The following is a 19,963-nucleotide window of genomic DNA, read 5'->3' on the forward strand; positions in this document are numbered from 1 at the left end:
TCTGTTGAGCAGTTAAATTTCTAAAATGGCGTCGGAAAGTTTGATGTGCAAATCGCTCTAGAAATATTGCCTTATAGAATCCAGGAAAAGTGATTTTACAGTAATATTAATTATTGATCGAATGTCGCCAATTGACTAGTCTCTGCACCAGAGATTTTCGATGTTGAAAATGTGTAGTTTGTGACTTAAAGTGCCTCTGTATCTCTTGAATAGACCCTCTCCAACAATTCATGGAGCCATATTATCGAGAGTTTAATATTAAATAACACACTCGTTTCTAGCTCGTTCTCAAATGAAACGTGAGTAGACTTTTATTTTGTTTGAGGGGTGAGTGATAAAGTCTTAAGGCCTTCTGTGCTGCATTTAATTTGAGGAATTTGTTTTGTAGCCATTCATGTCAAGGGTCACGATTGGTCTGATTATTTGCTCCCAAATCGGTTTTAAAATGTCGATTTTATTCTTTAACTTTGAGGTCAGTCACCAACCCGACCCTTCAAGAAACTGAAATATTTCTTATGAGGATAACCCAAACGTCATTTAATTTGCATCTATTTGAAAACAAAAGCCCATTCCATTATTGATGTAATAAGACCGTTCAAGGTTACCCGAAAAAATGTTCCATGCAGAGCAGAAATCTCTCACTTATCTAGTATTTATTTATTAAATAAACATCATACTAATTAGGATACCGCTATTTATTTTTTATTATCAATTCTCAGCATTTTTTCTGTTGCTAAATTATAGTTCAATTTAAGTCTTTGCGCCATCTCTTTATGTCCTATTCAGCCACTGAAGAACCGGTTTTTGGGGTGTCGTATTTGATCGGCTTAAATGTTTAATATCCCAAGAAATGTACTGACTATTGCTCAGGTTATAAAGGGTTTGAGGTTTTTTTAGTCCCTTCTTTTCTTGGTAAATTTTGGTGTTTATATTATATATGTACGCACTTTGGTACAAACTTTTGGTCTATAGGTCAAAGTTATTTACAAGATAATTTGTCAGTCCAAAAAATCAGCACCCTGAAACGCGACACTAATGTCTTGATTTCCATGGAACGATCTTCCCTTATTTACTAATGTATATGGAGATCATGGTCACGATCAAGTTAGACATTTTGTGTTTTCATAATCTCGTGTGCGATTTTTAATAAATGAAAATTGACAGTGGCCAAAAAGTTGTTTATCATCTAGGTACATTAATGTACAAAGTTTAGACAGTGTTCCACAATGCTGGCATTGCTTGTATGTGTGAAATATTGGAGGAACAAATTTGCATTCATGCTCTTTTCAACTGTCTTGTACATCATTGGTAGCGGAGATGTTGGTTTGACATTCTGTGACAATGAAGCATCTCCTTTTTTAAAAACTGACCTCACTATGATCATGTTTAATCTATTAAAAGTAATTTAAAAAAAAATGGAGTGAGCATCATGCTAATTTATTACTTTTGGCTACCTTTTGAAACATTCTGCTTTGACTAAACAAAAATACTTAAATGTACTTGCTATTAGAAGTTTCAATTAACTTACAGAGATTTTGTTTACCACAATTACAAAAAGTACTACTATCATCCTGCTAAATTTTATGTAATTAAGACCACTAATACCGACACTACCTTTGCCTGTTTAACACACTAAAGAACAATGTACACAGTCCGAGAACAATTGCAATGCTAATGTCAGCATTGCAATAAAGAACATAGAGAGTATTATTATTATTGGATATTTAAAAAGTAGATTTAAAAAAAATTAGGCTTTGTAAAAACTCTGTACTGATGAAATTATTCCACTAAAACAGTAGGTGTATGTTCCTAGTAATTCACTAATAAATGTAGGGCCCTCATGAACCTCATTAACTTTTTAAATGATTCTCTGTTTAAATTTTTCTTCTGATAAGTTCACTGCTTTGTCATTCAACCCAAATGGTATGTGGAGTAATTCACAAAAAATAATTTCACAGCTTTAGAATTATCATGAAAAACAAAGAACTCAAAGGAGAACCTCAAATGCAAACATTTTATTGTTGTCAGTGCAAAAAATTATATATACATTGATTATCTATATTTATAATAAATAAAAAACAGTTTTTTGTAAGCTATGTATAAAAGCTATTATAAAATACTATTTTTTTCAACTAGTATTCGAAAGTTTTTAAGGAGTAAAATGTAATATAATTTTACAACTATTTAACAAGATCGTCCCAACATCTTCTTGGTCCCTACCTAACAAAGATTGTACTATTTCATAACCTGGTCTTATATTACTGCACATATATGTGTATGGAAAACTTTTTGCTATTTGATGGCACATCTACTAAAACTACACTTTAAATCTTCTGACTTCAGTATCAGTAAAAGCCAAAAAGGCTTTCTTGCGTAGGGAGGCAACTGTCTTGGGTCGCGCATCTTGAGCTAGTTAGAGGTCCTTGGAATTGTAACAAAATTTCTTGAGTTCAAAGAGTCGGAGATCTATACTGTTTTGCTCTTACTTCAAAACATGTGGCGTTTTTTAATAGCCGTAGCGTGCAAAACAGCGTTTGCGGGACTTTACAATTAGACCGAATATGTCCTTTTTTTTCACAATAATCATAAACCCTAATCATAGCTTGATTCTGGTGTGAACACTCTCCTGAATTTTGTACATGGTGGTTTGATTACCGCTTTGTAGACGAATTTAATTCGGCAACAAACATTTTTATCTCCGGCTAACTTTGGTAAAGGCATTAGATCTCGAAAATCGGTTCGTTTTATTTGCTGCCGACATTGCGGTAATAAATTACGATACAGCCACTTCAGCTCCTGAGCTTCGGTAATATGTACATGTCTACTTATTAGATCTCTGGATGCGACTACTTATTCTAAGTCGTCTTCATAATTTAAAGGATAAAAGAAATATCGGAAATCTGTGAGAAAAGCTTATCATATGTGCCAAGATCATTGATTATTCCTAAATCAAAAAGCAGCTTGTTCTCTGACTAATCCTGGTAGATGTGGCATTAGTTGTTCTCGTCAATAACACTATATTTAAGTAAATTTATTTTGAAAGATTCACTAACATTTTTACATCTCTTAAGAAAGTAAATAAGTGTCATTCGAAAATAATGAAACTATTTATGCAAGGCCCAATGTATTTTCAGATGGTATGGGCAAACACCCCTCTGTTGTAATAGTTCATAGTTCAAGCTACAGCTACAATGGACCCAGGGCCTTGGTATGCGTCATATAATAGACTTGCTGCACAAGCTGCAGCTGGGGAACATCACCCGTTAGCTGCTGCCGCCGCTGCGGCGGCGGCTGCTGCCTCAGCCACCACAACTGTAGCTTCGGTAGCAACTGCTCCCCCTGCCGCAGTGTTACCTGGAAGTTTTTTGTCACCTCCAGCTGTGGGATATGAGACAGTTTTCAGTCCTTTATTTCATGGAGCTGTAGCTGCAAGTGGAGCAAAACCTCATTATGTTACTCAGGCAAGATAACAAGATATATTTAGTGGACCAAGAGGACAAAGCTACAAAGGAATAAATACTTATTTTAGGTGACCCAACATCGGGCTTTGGCTGCTCAAGCTGCCGCCTCAAAACAGGGCAGCGAAAGCGCAGAATTTCATCCACAAGCACAAGCTTTTTTTGAGCAAGGGCCATCTGCGTGGCAGCAAAATAGTCCTTTTGGGATTTTGCCTCATGAAAGCGTGGTGGCTACCTCTGCTGGAAAAACTGTAAACTATTTCCAGCAGCTATATAAATATTTATTACAAATGTTTTTATTAATTAAGGTAGCCTATGAAAACTTCAACGCCCATTTTGCGGCCGCCCAGCAATCTTTAAGCAATCACATCAATTCGCAATTAGCAGCCAACTCAAAATCTGCCAATAATAGAGCCCAAAGTCCGCAAGTTACTACAGCCTCTATCAAAGTTAGTTCAACTCAGCCTAATGCCACTACGTTTTTCCAGGTAGGCACTTATATTAATTTTTGAAACTTCTAAGAAACCAAGTTAAAATATTAGGGTGGTATGAATGTTTATTGTTTTATAGGATTGTGTTTGGAAAGTCTGATTTTTATGATTTATTTAGGTCCCAGTGTCAATTCCTGAGGCCAGTGGTGGTAAAACCTTCACTTCCACAAATACTTCCAATCTTCAGCAGTCATGTATAGTTTCATCTCCTTCAACAACAAAAGAATACCGAGTGCCGCAGGCACCCAATCGTGCTTTTTTGAGGTTTGTGGAATTCTCGAAAATCGCTTTTATCTCCAGAATAGGTTTTGATTGTGTACTTTATCTATTTAGTTCACCCAACCCACCAGCCCGAGCTATAGAGAAATCTTTTACTTCTCCCCCTACAAAGCAACAAAGTGCACCACAAATACAAACTAAAGCACAGACAAAGATTTATTCTGAGTTGAGTAATCAACGTGAACAACAAAGGTAAAAAGTTTAAAAACAATCTTGGTCTGGCATTTATTTGGGGTTTTTTGTATTTATTTCTTAGGAATAATGAAGAACCACAAAGTCAGTCTTCACCCATAAGTTTTTCTATAATGGATGGTCCTGGCAGGTTGAATTATTCAGGGAATAATGCTTCTGCGAAACGTCAGCCCCATTTTCAACACAATTATAGGCACTATCAACCTCAACCTGGACAGAACACAAATTCTGAAGATTTTCAAAGACCTAAAAGTGGTCCTGAGTATCAAGCAAGGTAAGATTAATTGTTAAGACTATATTAAGTGAGATTTTTAAATATAAATTATTACTATTTTTCACTTTGAATTTGTCTTTTTTCTAGTTCTAATGGCACCGAATGTAACGTAGCGGTTCCGCGTAGACCTAGTCCCTTGCAAGCACATTCCCAAGCATCTCCACTGGGTCATGCTCAAAATCCAGCTTATCCAATGTATAATAGCCCAATGAGTTCTATGTCATCACCCCAACAAGCATCAAATGGTCAACAGGTACTTATTTGTGATATCAGACACTTTCATACAAATTTACTTTTTTGTTGTAAATTAGGTAAATTTATAAATAACCCTGCGACATGTAACAGTAAACGTGCCGCTTTTTCGCAACTGTTGTCTTTAAATTTACATTTTTAGGTACATTTTTAAGAAGCCTCTTTTTTATTGATCTAGGCAGATAGTGAAAATCTTAGTAATTTTTGTTTTTGTGTTATTAGGTTGCTCCTCCATCACCTTTAGACGTGTCTGTACCTCGTCCAAATTCTCAAACAGGCGGCAACGTGGCTTATCCTTCAGTGATTACTAGGGCTTTAAATACTGAAAAGGCTTTTCCAGACCGATACGAACATGCTAATCAAAATAATCAACCCAATCAAGTATGATCGCATAAAGGCTTATTTTAGCTGCGATTAAAAAAGGCTGTTTCTTGGTTTTAGCCTTGTTGGGATGATCGACAAAATCAGCAGCAACAGCGTAAATTTCAACCGAATCAAGCAAATACTCAATCAACTTATAATAATTCTAATTCGACTATGGAAATAACGGCCCGACAAGCTGACGGTCAAAGGCAACAGTACTTTGACTCTGCTACTGGCCACCAGGTATGGATTAATGGCTGTCACATATTAGTTTTTATTCTTTTTATCAGTATTGTTCGTAAAAACTAACACTCAAATTATTTCTTTAACATTAGGTTACATTACAAGACTTGTCAAGTTGTCGAGGCGACCCGATGACTATAGTGAAAAACCTTCAGCAACAGCAAACGTGCCCCGTTCCACAGGTGGAAGTTAAACAAGAAGTGCCTAAACCGTCCGTTAAAAGAAGGAAAAGCGTGGAGAAACCTCCTCCTCCTCCCCCTCCTTCTGTAGCGGAAGTACATCCGCCATCGAGTAAGCTTTATTTCCTAATTTAGTCTCTGATTTTTGGTGCTATCTCCTCCTCTGTAGGTATAAGTTTTTTTTAATGATTTCAATTTCAGGCCGAGTGCCTCCACCAGCCCATACTTCTGGAGCCAACCAACAGCAGCAAAACGGCGTTTATTTTGAGTTCGATCGATGGAACATTCCCCCTCCAGCCTCCAAAATATTCAGTACGCAAGCCTTACACCAGCAACATCAAGGCTTAATGGTAAGTCAAGCTTTGCATCAACAACATCAAGGCCTAATGGTAAGTCTATTTACTTTCATTGGTTTTTTCCCTGCATAAAAATGAACAAATATGTATTACATCAGAGATTTTTTATTTTTTCAGGTTCCTCACCCCCATGGCCACCCACCTCCTCCTTTGCCATATTTTGCACCCTTCCACATCGCCACGAACCATCCTGGCGAATTTGCATCTACAGTGGAGCTGACGCCACTGACGAATTACAATGAGCAGCCACAGCACCCGCAACAGCAACCACCGCAACAACAGCCTCAACAACAGCCCATACCACAGCAACAGCAGCCATATCAACAGCCCGATGATCAGCCGAAGGTTGTGGTGCCTAATATCGAAGAGGAGTTGAATTTCTTATCTGAAGGTATGTGAATGCCTTCAAGAATGTAAATGACTGGAAAAAAAAGGACAATAACATGTTTCTCACATGTAATTTCACATTATAAAATTTCAGATACAACTCCTCGACCACCTACTATGAACCATTCAACTTACCACAATAAACCGCCTCCTCCGCAATTAGGACCGAAGCCAGCAGATAAAATTTCTGGTCCCGGTGCAGGTTTTATGAGTAGTTACCTTAAATTTCTTCAAGGAGAACGTGATACTTCGCCACCACCGGCCATGAGAGGTAACTATGTATACTGATGCTGTTGGATTTTGAACATTTAATTCTATATTCCATGAATATTTTGACAATATTTAAGACTCTTTCTGTCTCGAATATAAAATCAGGAACAAAATTTAATTTTACATAGGACAATCGCTTCCAAACAAGATTGTCTAAAATTACCAATACCTGGATCACCAAAAAAATCAAATTCGTAGAAATCCTGCAACAGTTAATGAAATATTGCTTAATTAGGAGGTCCAGGTAGAAAACAAGCAGCGAATACATGGACTCGTAGACCAACGGAAGATACCAGTTCGAAACCTCCTCCACAACCGGGCGGAACAGGCGGGCCCCCCGATACCAATGGAACGGTAGCGGGGGGCGCTATCCTACCCAATCTCACCGCTCCACCGCCTGGTATTCCCCGCCTAAATACTGGAGGAGATCCACAAGATGACCCCAGGCAAGTACCACGGCGACAAGATTGATTCTGTCTATGCTAATTTTAGCGTACAATTTGAGTACAATTTTGGAATTTGAAGAAAAGGAGACTCAATGATTGTTTCTTAGGTATTTCCCGTTACCAAAAGAAAGGAAAAAGGACTCTTTTGATAGTTCAGACGACGGGTTTAGTTCGGAGGACGATTTTTTTGGTTCGTCACGGAAAAACTGGAGACCAGACACGTATAGAGATAGAAGAACGCGCGGAGGCAGATCTGGCAAACTTGGCTCGGCGTCGGATCGAAGAAGACAGCGAATGCTGGAGAGAGAGAGATTAGGACGGCAACGAGAAAGAAAAATGAAAGAAAAGTTTAATGGTAACCGGATTTTTTAGTTTTAACATTTATTATATTAATTTAATTATTTTAATTTAGTAAAACCCGAAGACATACCCAAAAGGGAGCAGACCAAACGAGCTGTGAAAGGCAAAAATAGTCTTACCGACATCATAAAAGATGCTGATGAGCCGGACGAGCCGCCTGAATTCCAGGATTCTGAAGATTCTGACCCAGCTTGGACACCAGCCACCATCGTAGACGATGAGGACATGTTACCGGTTAAGAAGAAGGGTAGGGGAAGGACAGGTAAAATTCAAAATTCGGAAAGACTTGTTACCTGTAAGATAATTCTTTTTCTAGGTGGGAAGAATAAAAAACCAAGAAATCTGATTGCGGCAGCAGCTCAGGGTGCTGGTATTAACGACTCAGACGGTTTAGGATATACTGCGACGGAACCCATTAGTAATAGAAAACCGAAAAGTAACCATAAAAATAAGCAAATAGGGCCCACGTTGGAAGATAATATTGCTGCGTCGATGCCCAATAACTTCTCCGTTGCTATCGATGACAATCCTTTTAAGGTAGGTACAACACATAATACTAGAAACTGTGAAATTTATCCTTTTTTTAACGAGATTCTAATGCGAGGATGGAGATCAAAATATATTTAGTTTCAATACAACTTTGTTATTTGTTTTAAGTGTTCTTTATTACATTTTAGACCGGCGAATTCGTTGCTATCAAATCAGAACTCTATCAGGAATGGCCGGCCATCTGGAGAGTAGATGGAAAGACGCTTCTGCAAAAATATGAACCATTTGAGCAGACTGGTGTCACGCTGTATAGAAATATTTCGACGGTAAGAAAACTGAGATTCTGTATTGAGCCTGCAGTTTTATTGAATACGAGAAAATGGTTTGATTTATTATCGTAACGTCTACCTAACTTGTAGTATACTTCGTGGACTGCCGAAAGTAAGAAGCAATACGTATCCGTGCCAGTAAAATATAAATCGCAAAGTCAATTAGAGACGGTTGTCGAATTTTTGAAAGAGGAAATAACCATTGTAGACCCGAAAATGCAGGAACAGTGTATGAAACAATGCGAGAGTTATCAAGACAATTTTGAAGTTTATATACAAACATTGATTTCCCAAGCTTTGGATAGCAACTTCCTCATGGAAATTTTTCAAGAGAAGGGTAAGTTACGTAAAAACTGATAGTGAAGCAATAAAATTGTGATGCTTAACATGCTCGTCTCGTTCGCAGATGAATATTTCCTCACAAACGTCCAAACCATAGACGATATCACCGAAAGCAAGAAGCAAAAATTCTTGCAACTGGTCCGGTGGCCTCCGAATTTGCAGGGAGCGGTGTGTACGTGGCCTTGTTTCAATGTCCTGCGGGAGATTGCTCAAGCAGATGCCCAATCGCGGACATGTGCTGCTTGCGGCAGGAATAATGTGACGGTTCGCGTTATTATGTATGGACAGCCTTATAATGCGACTACGCTGGAGGGCTGTCAACCAAATCCAAATGCCATTAACGAAAAGGTAAATAATTTAAATATAATAGTCTTGTAAACTTTCAGTTCTTGTATAATTGTTTTACGTAATAAAATCATAAAACTATAAATCTCATAGCGTTTGTGGAATTAAAACGGAATATACAAGGTGTCCATTTTCTCTAGTGATGTATTTCAGTTATTATTAAATAATGATCGTGTGTATCTAGGTCTTTGCACGCCTCGTATCTAGAAATCGAAAACGACAATTTTTCTACTACTATGCATATTGTTGCAAAAATCATGTCTTTCAACAACAACTGAGATATCCTACATTGACAATGAAAACTGTACAGCGTATTTGTTAAAAATTTGCCACAATTAGCCTGTAGTGAATGTGCTGTAGTAAGTTGTTTAATACCAACTGCTTAATTCTTTGTTTCAGGACTTCTTCATGTGTAGATTATGTATGAGTCGCGTGGAGCTGGCGAGTAAAGTTATCCACCAAAAATACCTTATGTATATAGAGTGCGCGAAACGTGTGAGTGAGAAACGAACTTCCGATCCTACGAAGGATACCACGTGTATATTAAACGAACTGCTGGCAGATGAAAATTGGCTTAATCAGGTTAGTATTCAATGCCCCGTTTTCTCAACACTCGTTTAAGGTCCTTCAGATACTTAAATATTGTACCTCTGTTTTCAGCTATTTTTGGAAGTCCGTACGTTTTGGTCAGAGGTAGACTGCATAGAACACACCTTTTTACTGAAGAATAATTCGTGTGCACAATGAAAATAAGAACTTTCTTTTTTTGCTGCCGAATTTTTATTAAACAGACAATTTAAAAATCAAAACTGTGAATATTTTAACGAGAGTTTATACTACGACAAAAAAGTAGCTCTAAAAGAATGAGATTTAGGTTATTTACAAGTCATATACGTATATATATTTGAAAATATGATTTTTTTATTAGGAACGTTATTACCAACCGCGCTACGATTTACATTTTTAATTTGTGCTCGCAAAGTATTGTTTACAACGTGATATTCATTAATCTTGTATATTTGTACATCGACGCATTGAAAAAAAGAGAGCACGTCAACTCGATTAAAAGCCATCATTTCTATTTCTGAGTTTTATTTTCCATCCATATAAAGGTAAGTTAAATTGTTTTGAAGAACCTTAAGGTAAAAAACTACCGCAACAACTAGTAAACACTACGTAAATATCTCATAATTTATTCATTTTCCTTCCGTATAAAGAGTATTGAAAAACTTAATTGCCCTCTGTTTTCCGAATGCATCTTAACAATGTCAAAATAATGCCCAACTTCACTATGTTGCTTTCTTTTTGCAACTGATTAATAACTTTGTTATTGTTGAAAAAATAAGCAACACAAAACAACAAAGTTGAAGTTACGTTTTACAATATTACGAGCGCGGTGTCTCGTTGCACAACCTTGTAGTAGATTATGTTCCAGTTTTTGGCTTTACTACAATTTCCAGACAAAATTTTTTGTCAATCTTTAAGGCGAGAGGGGTGATTGATAGTAGGTACTTTCCATGGTGGGGAACAAGCAGTAGTTCATTGTATATAAGATTTTTTTAAGCATTTATTTAATATGTTAACCTAAGAATGGGAAGTAAGATATAAAGGTGAGCAAAAGAAGCTTTGGGAAAGGGTTAAGTACGGATAAACTAAATTGAGATATCATTGATAATTTAAACATTGTATTAAAGACTTACAATCTGTCAATAAAGTTATTATCTACCAGTGTTTCCCACACATTTAAGATTAACAAAATCTGTTATTCAATGCGTTTTAATGATCAATAGAAAATACACATCTAAATAAATAATAGTCCTTGCAATAATCTTTCAAACTTCAGCTCAATTTTATCAAATATTACCCATAGGCAACTTCTAAGATAATTCCATGAACGTCCTTTAAATGCACTTGTTTATACTCCACAGTAATAAATTCTGAGCAATGTTCGCATTTTTCCAGTCCATGCACCCGCGAATTGACATGAGCCCTCAATCCTTGGGTTGTAGAAAACCCTTTTTGGCATATTTTACAAAATATAGTTTTTTCTTCCTCTATTCCATGTACGCCTTTCAAATGAGTCTGCAGAGTTTGTTTAATCTTGAACCCTTTCTCACAAATCTGACAGTGGTAGCGACTTTCTTTGGTATGGACAAGTTGGTGAGTGACAAATTGAGTTCTTCGCCCGAAATCTTTACCGCAATGTTCGCATTTGTATGCTTTGACCTTGTTGTGAGTTATGTTGATGTGGTTTTTTAAATGAACTAAAATGGCAAGTTATACTTGGCAAGAGATCATGTGTGAAAACGTACGTTTTTCGTAAAATTTTTTGCCGCAAACTGAACACTCGTAATCTTTCTCGCCATTTCCGTGTTCCTTTTTTACGTGTTTCAGTAACATAAAGCGGACTCTGTATCCCTTACCACATTTATCACACATAAAGCGATCTGGAGTGGTTTTGTGGTAGTAATTAATATGGTCTTGAAGTGCCTGCAAAATAGTCAATTTTCATGTTAGAAGAGACTCTTGAAGTCTCGCTTAAAACTACCTAAATGGCAATTAATATTTGAATCAACTAAGATTACCTGAACTAGAACTGGAAATAAAACACATTACTCTACAAAAATGCTTCTTACCTGAGCATTTTTAGAAGTTTTACCACATATTTTACAATTAACTGGATCATATTGATGGGTTATCAAATGATTTTTCATGTTCATTCCAAACATAACTCGGCCACAATCTGGACATGCAACTCTGTCTTTCCTTCCTACTGTTTTGAGAAACTCTTGGTGCTCTGGCTTAATATTATATTGGACCTTTACAGATGCAGAATCTTTTTTTTTAAATTTGACTTGCTTTCCTGTTTGTTTTCTCTTAAATTTAATTTGTTTGGAAGATATATTTCTTAGAGTTTTTGTCTTTGTTGGTTTACTGCCATTCTCAATTGGTTCTAAAGTGGTAATTAATTCAGAACTATTACTGTCAGATGCAAAATTAGCAGAAGTATCCACTTTTTGAAGAGTTTCATTTTCTGTTTTTATGGTTTCTAATGATTTGAAATCATCTTCAGATTCTTTATCAATATTTGCACCAAGATTTTCTAGAGTAAGTTCCTCAATCAGTATTTTATAGGAATTAATAATTTGATAACGAGTTAATATTGCTGTTTTTACAAGTTGATGGCACTGATGGCATGATATAGCAGGAAGTCCATCCTTTATTTCTACCTGAAAATTCAGGAAGTAAAGCAAATCTTAATGTGTACCAACAGACTTAGAATTTATACATAAGCCATTTGTAGAAATTTCAAAATAATAAAATAACTGAAAGTAATTTTGTTACTTTAAGAAGGAAAGCTCGGTTTATGCAGCACATAACAGGTGCCATCTACTATGACATAAATAAGGCAGTCTATGGACTTACTTTTATGCCTGATAACTGCTCTATCATTTCTGCAAATTTATCCTGTTTAAAAATATGGACGTAAGTGTCTGAGTTTTCTAAGCAAAGCCTGCATCGGTAATATTCCATTCTTATGTGCATATAACACTACGATTTAGGCAAGAGTGAAGTTAATGTATATTAACTTTTCCTGACTGAAAAATAGGCAACAAACCAAATCAATTTCGAAAAAGGAAAATTAATCAGAAATTATTACAAAAATCGGTTGAAAATTGAAAAATAATAAACGTGAAGATAATCGCGGGTTATTGACATAAGTAAAATACAGAAGGTAGGAGCGGTGTGGCAACAATGCCCACATTCCGATTAAAATATGAATTAAATTTTTGTGGCAATGAATAGGAAAACTTGCACATCGTTGTTTGATATTAATTTTTAGATGTTTAAACTGTAAAGAGATTTTTTTGATACTTTTGATAAATTGAACGCAAAGCGAAACTGGAAAATTAAAAAATCAAGTTTGGCATGGCAATTTCGAGAGTGACGTAGAACAATAAACTAGATCCAGATGATTGCTTTAAAGTGACAGTGACAAATGTCTTGACATCTACATAGAAAATAGTAAATAAAAAAAAATTTTGATGACAACAAAAAATCAAAGAAATCCAACATTTTATCATTTTATGACTATTTAATGCCCTTTCTCGTTTGTAAAAAGTCACACCACAGCCTCAATCTCAGTAATCCACGAAGTAAGCATGGAATTCGGTCGCCAGCGAGACTTTTCTGAGTTTTATGACCAGCTAAACGAGCTCAGAATGAAATTTCGGAACTGGGATAGCTGCGAGAAAACTGTTGCCCTGTACTATCTCATGGTGGGTCTGCCTTTTGCCAATGCCCGGTTCCTGCAAAACGCCCTGGATCAGCTGGTCACCGCAATCAACACTATTGAGAGACAGGTAATGGAACAAAACGCAAATGATCCAGAATTCATTAAGAATTTTCTGTCGGAAAACCCTCAGTCTGCTCTTTGTTTGTTGCTCAATCACCTGCCGTTATTGAGGCCAGGAAACAAAGAAGCTGCCACTTGCTACCTGAACACTATCCAGCGAATATTGACTGAATTTATTACCCCTCCTTTTAAGAAAATTTATAATGAGTGTGTTGAGATTATGTCATATGTGTATATCCACCCAGCATTTGATAAAGAAGACAAGACAATTTTTAAGCATCTGCTCAAACAGGTTTTAAATCGAGTCACTCCAGAGAATTTTGTCCACTCCCCTGTTAGTGCCTCAAACCCTGTTATCAACACAGACTTCACTCAGCAAGATAAGAAACGGTCAAACAGTTTAACTCCAGGAATATCATACCTGAATGATACGGAAAGCTGGTCTTCACAGGAAAATCTAGTACAGGCATTCCATAAACCTCGAAGCTTTTCTCTATCCTGTGAGAAGTCTATTAGTGACAACCATCCTTACATCCCATTAAGCAGTTCTGAGAGCAAGCTAGAAGAAATTCTAAAAAACAATTTTCCTCTCATGCAGAGCATAATGTCTTGGTTAAAGTCCTTGAGGCTGCACAAATATGAATGGATCTTCCATGACTTAACTGCTAATCAAATGCTCAATTTAAGTGAGGATTACTTGATAGAAGCTGGAGTTACAAAGGGAGCACGCCAGAAGATATTACTCAGTCTTGATAAGTTAAGAAATCGTCAGAAGATGCTTGCAGACCTTGAAATTGCACTTATGAATGGTAGTGATGTTTATGAAGCCTTGAAGGAACTGAAAAGTGTTTTGCAAAGCCCTATGCAAGTAACATTAGGAGAAGACTTATGTTCGCAGTTGGTTAAAGTAATGGGTAAAGTTTGTACTCAGCTGCTTATGCTGCGACAGCCGACTGACGAAATCTTAGTGCTTTTTAATTCATTATGTGAGAAAGCTGACAATCTAAACTGTTTTACAATTGAGCAAAAGAAGAAATTAAACATGTGGAAGGAACAACTAGATGCTAGGAATGTGTTTCTTCCATGTCAACAAAAAGTTTCTGGTCGAAAAGGTACAAAGGGAAATCATTTAAAAAATGTTCCTTTAAATGTTTTTGAAATATCTGTAGACCCATCTTCAACCTCCCACAAAAGTTCATCATACCCCAATATGCAAATAAATTCTAGTGTTCATATGCACAGACACTCAGTGGATAGTGTAACACTACAGAATCAACTTTTACAAATAAGTAAGTCTTCAAATCCTCACAACACTAGTGCTAGTAGAAACAATGTAAATAACACTGTAAGTTCGCAATTGAAGCACAAATCAGACATTCAGACTTTAAAGAATGATTGTGATGATATAGAAGATAGTTTAGAATCTTTATGTATACAAATGATGGAGCACGCGTTAGGTCCCTAAGTCAGTGTCCTGTGACAAATTTGGTTGTTGGAAAGGCTTCTTGTCTGTTATTATTAAATATATTTCAATGTTTGTATTGATGTAAAAGTGTAGGTATTAAATACCGACTTTATGTGAATGGTCTTGAATTTAGATTTTAAGGAGGTGTGTCTATTACTTTTGACAAATTTGTATTTTAAAAATGCTTATTTATTTTACTACTGGTAGTGCAATCAAAACACTATGAACTGTTTATTAAACGAAATATATGAAAGTGTTTAAACAGAAGTTGGATGATTTTTTTTTTACTAGCGAGAGTGTGCGGAAAAACACGCTTTAGTGTTTGTACTTTCCATATGATAAGGTAATTTATCTCAATGTAATTTTTCTGTAGTAACTAACCTGAATATAAAGCTACCACTTCATGAAAACTACACCTATAAGGCTTATCAAGAAAGAACTGGGAAAGTCACATTGGCACGTGAAAGTTTTGTAAGGTATAATCGAGCCCTTAAAAACAAAACATCAATTAAAAACACTAATTAAATTAAAAGAATCGTACATGACCTACGGTCCAAATTATTAATATACCTGTTAACTTAATCATCAAGGTAATTTCCATAGAAATCAAGAATCTGATTAATATACTAAAATTTTATTTTATCATTTCTATGAAAACTAACTTGCGGTTAAAGTTAACAACACATTAAATAATTCGTCTTTAACAGATGCCCATGCATTGATAAGGTATACAACAAATATGAAAAACACAATATTTTTTTTGGTTTAGTAATGTACACATTTTAGTGAGAACCGTTTTTAGGAAAGATCTTGTTCTGCGTTGTTTACACTGTCTAGGTATGGATATTTTTAAAAAGTCAAAAAGTAAATGTTGATTTTTTAAATTTCATTCTGCATTTACCGACTAACCTCGTCGCCATTTTAATTTAACCTTCTCAAGGCTATAGTTTATGATTGGTTGATGTATAAAAGTAGAAATTTCATCGATGCGGTTAATGCCAGTCGACACTGTCAATGTCAATTGCAAAATGTAAACATAATAAAAATAAAATTATGGTAAAATATAAATAATTAGCAAATTTGCAGTTATTTTCATAATTAATGAATTATCTTTGAACATATGTAAATATATTAAAATTAATAAACATTAATTTGAATTCCTATAAAAATGGATAACGGGTCTATCTACAGGTGTAGATTATGTTTAAATCAAACTTCGAAAAAAGTGGATATATTTAGGCATGATTTTCCAAAAATGATAGAACTTTTGGCAGGAATAAAGGTAATAAATACAATTATTGCTATTATTATTCAGAATTATTTAGGTTAGTGCATATGCACAGTATGACTCTGATGTTGAGCAGGCGATTTGTTCTTCTACATCTGACCATTTAAAAGCACATTTGCAAATGAAATAAAAAATTGTCAACTGAGTTACGAGCTCGCCCATAAAGTCCTTAATAGACAGTTGGTGTTGTTATAATATGGATTGTTTTTTAAAAGGGAAGTGATGAAAACACTCCAACTTAAAACTAACTCCATACAGTCAGAAGTATGCTCAAAATACTTCTCAGTATTTTTTTTACATAAAATGAATACATCTTTGTCTATTAATTTTATTAATATCACCTCAAACTACAAGTTCTTACAAACATCCCTTTTCCGTACCAGGTAGACCCAGAGGATAACTTCCCCAAGGAATCTTGTTTAGATTGTGCCAAAAATGTAAAATTTTGCATGTCAGTCAGAAAGCAAATCCTTCTGTCTCATAAGGAATTACTCAAAGAATTTGTACATGAAAAAATAGTAGGGTCTACCCAGGAAGAAGGCGTGAGTAATACCAAACCTCTTGTAAGTGAAAAAGAGCTTACAGAGCTTGCAAAGCCTCAAGTGAAACGTCCGTTACGTCGAAGAAGAAGCCGAAGACGTCCTCAGACACCTGAAAGCACAAGTGATGAAGATGATGAGGAAAACTTCGAAAACTTCAGTAAAAATGAAGAGTTTGAAGAAGTTAAAGAGGAAATTGATGCTACAGATCGAGATTTAGAAGATGAAGACTTTGTGGAGGAAATCACTTTAATATCAGAAGTACGTCCTGAAGCTGAGGCTCAATCAGGGAGTATAAAAGCAGAAGTTAGCCAAAATATCAAACTGGAAGTAGACCCTACTGAATCATCACAAGAAATACCTCCAAGCCAACAGCCTTTATCTCCAGAAAGATTAAGAAGGAAAAGAAATATGATTGCTGTGAGTAACAAAATTTTGCAGCAAGAAAAAATGAGCGACAAGCGATACTCTAACGTGATATTTGTGCGAAAGTCCGTTAGAGAAAAGATGAAAAAGCAGACACAGGGGGCGAAACCCAGATTGAAGCAAGAAAAGTCAGATGACTCAAATATCATCTGGAAAAATGGCAAGAAGTATGCCGCCTGTGAAATCTGCAAAAAGGAGGTTAAAAAACATTATTTGAAGCACCACATGTCGACTCACTTTCCAGAGCATTTTAGCTGCGATATTTGCGGTGTTACCACTAGAAACTTAAGGGGGCTGAGGTATCATAAGTTATATTGGCATTCCTCTAAATTGGATTATATATGCGATAAGTGTGGTAAAAAATATAGGTCAAAACATGCCTTAGATCTGCATAATAAAAAGGAGCATGGAGGAGTCCGAGATTTGGAATGCAATATTTGTGGCAAGAAGTTCTTTCAGAAAAGTGAGTTTAATTTGGACACCCATTGAGAATATTGTTGTCAAATTTCCTTTTCAGTGCATTTAAAACGACACATAGATGGAATTCATAAAAAACTGCGACCGCATAAATGCGAGTATTGCGGTAAAGATTTCAGCAAGCGCACGCACTTGGTGACTCACTGGCGCACACATACCAACGAGACGCCATATGGTTGCGAAATGTGTGGGGAGAGATTCAAGCTTAAATTATCCCTTAAAAATCATCTCCGAAGGGCACACAATTTCGAAGAAAAAGAAAGAGCCTTTTGTGATATTTGCAATAGGGGATTCGCCACAGAACAGGGCTTGAGGGCGCACATAAACTCGAGGATCCATGAAGGGGAAAAATGTCAGTATTGCGCGGAGTCGTTCACGCCAGAGTATTTGCAAGTTCATTTGCGTGAAGTTCACTTAAATGTGGATTACTTTTAACAGTCTAGTTGGGTCTACCAGAAAAACATAAAGAGCTAAATGAAATGTATCTCCTAGATACTTTTTTTTTTATTTTGTTTAGGAATAACAACTCGCTCATAAGTAGGTGTTGTTGGAGCGGCGGAGTTTCATACTATTCTCAGTAATTATTAACTGAGAATAAGTTTGATTCTTTTCTAAAAACTTGGATAAAAACCAATATTAACGTTTCGTTGACTTGTTTAATTTATATATAATATGTTGCGTATGTTTTATTTTAATAAGTTTTTTTTTGTTTGAAATATTAAAGTTTATGAAATTATTAGAACAATTATTTTTTCATAAAACTTTTTTATCTGTATTTGATTGTATACACATTTTACAATCTCTTGTTTAAGATTAATGGATGGTTGATATTTGGCATGTTCTCAATTCCACCGCTCCAACAACTCCAATTTGTGTGTGAAACGTTACTCTCAAATAGCCTACAACAAAAAAATTAACAATGCGTCTCAAATGTATAGGTCAAATTTACAGACTGTTATTAAGTTAACAATGCTGACTTAAGTATTATTGTACTTTTATCACTTGGTTTGCAGCAATTATATTGTGTTTCAAACATCACGTTAGAAAAAATTTAAATTGATTTTTCAGTTAAAGCAACCATATATATATTTTTTTTCTATTTATAATAAAGTGATATGATAAAAAAATATTTTTTTAATATCTACGATGCAAAGAACTTTTGATAATGCTAAAAAATTGATTGGGTTTGTAGGTACCTTGTAGTGAATATAAGTATGACACACGTTTACTGTGTAGAAAAATATATGTAGACAAGGCCTTTAAAACCATCGAAGTCAACACCCTACACATTTTTTATTTAGCACAATAATTTTTGCTTAATTCATAATATTTTCAGGTTTCTTTTTTCTTGTTTTAGTAATTGTTCAATTCAATAAAATATGTCCACTATTGAATTCACGATAGTCGACATATTGCACCGAATCCACAATTGCATGTTTATAAATAGACTTTTTTTGTTTTATGTTCAAGAATGAGATCGATAAATTTTTTTATTTTTCGCCTTTTTTTACGAATCCACTTCTAGTCCAGACATTTCGTCTTTTCCGCTTTTAGGGTTTTTGTTTATGTTTATGCATCCTGATATCAAAATTTTCCATTGTTAATCTTATCTCGCTTAGTGATCTTTAATTATCTGAATCATCATCAGTGAATAGGCAATTTTTTTCCCAACCTCTATAATAATATAGTAGATAACACCTTTCCGTTCAGTCTTCAGTGTTTTTTTTTAAATTTATATCGGCATCTATTATTGTCCATTAGGTCATTTCGGTTAATAATTACTGATTTATATATTATATAATTACTGACTAAAACTTATTGATTTTCCCATCAACGAATCTGAATACCTTCGATAGATAATAAAAGTATTCTAACAAAAAGGAAAAATTCGAAACCATGTATAAAAATTTAGATCCGCTTATTGAGGGCATATGCAAGTAGGTGGATTTAAATGAGATATTCTTCATGAAATATCACTTCAGGCAATACGCGTCAAAGTATCAGCAGGACATTAAGGAAAACCCTGTATTAGTTTTTTTTCTCCAAATTTTCAGTACACCTGTGATCTCTTATAACAGGAAATTTCTGAACCAAGGCTCTTACACCTGCTTGTTACACATAAGAATGATGCACGTCTTTATTCACATGGAATTCTTAGCTGAATGAATCACCAAGTCTAGGTTGCAGAAACCGCACCGTTTGCAACCTTCGTTATACACTTCTACGTTTCTATTACAATCAGAACTGAGAAATAAATCACTTACACTGAACCAAATAATTCCATGCTTAAGTATTAATTAGATCTTATTGAATTATAATAAGTAATTTATAATAATTATTACAAGTACAAGTTATT

General features: G+C 35.3%; 4 protein-coding genes across 8 annotated transcripts; 3 read left to right on the top strand and 1 right to left on the bottom strand.

Moving 5' to 3' along the window:
- Positions 1-10,136, top strand: LOC136345660 (nuclear receptor coactivator 6-like). 5 transcript variants are annotated; one of them, XM_066294187.1, is made up of 23 exons: positions 1-299; positions 3,135-3,461; positions 3,530-3,709; positions 3,767-3,946; positions 4,068-4,213; positions 4,283-4,420; positions 4,485-4,694; positions 4,782-4,947; positions 5,169-5,327; positions 5,388-5,552; positions 5,645-5,843; positions 5,933-6,120; positions 6,205-6,478; positions 6,569-6,745; positions 6,980-7,190; positions 7,298-7,545; positions 7,603-7,812; positions 7,867-8,087; positions 8,228-8,365; positions 8,459-8,705; positions 8,775-9,058; positions 9,455-9,637; positions 9,716-10,136. In XM_066294187.1, the coding sequence occupies exons 2-23, from the start codon at positions 3,192-3,194 to the stop codon at positions 9,800-9,802; spliced, it is 4,281 nt and encodes a 1,426-aa protein (XP_066150284.1). In that variant the 5' UTR covers positions 1-299; positions 3,135-3,191; the 3' UTR covers positions 9,803-10,136. The 5 variants fall into 5 exon arrangements, with proteins under 5 accessions (XP_066150284.1, XP_066150282.1, XP_066150281.1 ...); XM_066294188.1 differs by having other exon boundaries at positions 2-299; positions 5,933-6,081; XM_066294185.1 differs by having other exon boundaries at positions 1-327; positions 4,068-4,420.
- A 587-nt stretch (positions 10,137-10,723) lies between these two features.
- LOC136345663 (zinc finger protein 121-like) lies at positions 10,724-13,016 on the bottom strand. The gene is made up of 4 exons (XM_066294190.1): positions 12,482-13,016; positions 11,692-12,285; positions 11,368-11,545; positions 10,724-11,319 (listed from the first exon to the last, which is right to left on the bottom strand). Exons 1-4 carry the CDS (start codon positions 12,599-12,601, stop codon positions 10,916-10,918), a joined length of 1,296 nt encoding a protein of 431 aa, XP_066150287.1. The 5' UTR covers positions 12,602-13,016; the 3' UTR covers positions 10,724-10,915.
- Positions 13,017-13,065: 49 nt separating this feature from the next.
- smg (sterile alpha motif domain containing protein 4 smaug) lies at positions 13,066-15,144 on the top strand. Its single transcript, XM_066294189.1, has one exon. The coding sequence runs from the start codon at positions 13,219-13,221 to the stop codon at positions 14,875-14,877; it is 1,659 nt and encodes a 552-aa protein (XP_066150286.1). The 5' UTR covers positions 13,066-13,218; the 3' UTR covers positions 14,878-15,144.
- A 741-nt stretch (positions 15,145-15,885) lies between these two features.
- Positions 15,886-19,924, top strand: LOC136345640 (zinc finger protein 567-like). Its single transcript, XM_066294148.1, has 3 exons — positions 15,886-16,159; positions 16,549-17,593; positions 17,648-19,924. The coding sequence occupies exons 1-3, from the start codon at positions 16,046-16,048 to the stop codon at positions 18,040-18,042; spliced, it is 1,554 nt and encodes a 517-aa protein (XP_066150245.1). The 5' UTR covers positions 15,886-16,045; the 3' UTR covers positions 18,043-19,924.
- Positions 19,925-19,963: the final 39 nt, after the last annotated feature.

Source organism: Euwallacea fornicatus, chromosome 20 (genome assembly GCF_040115645.1).
Source record: "Euwallacea fornicatus isolate EFF26 chromosome 20, ASM4011564v1, whole genome shotgun sequence".
Classification (NCBI taxonomy): domain Eukaryota; kingdom Metazoa; phylum Arthropoda; class Insecta; order Coleoptera; family Curculionidae; genus Euwallacea; species Euwallacea fornicatus.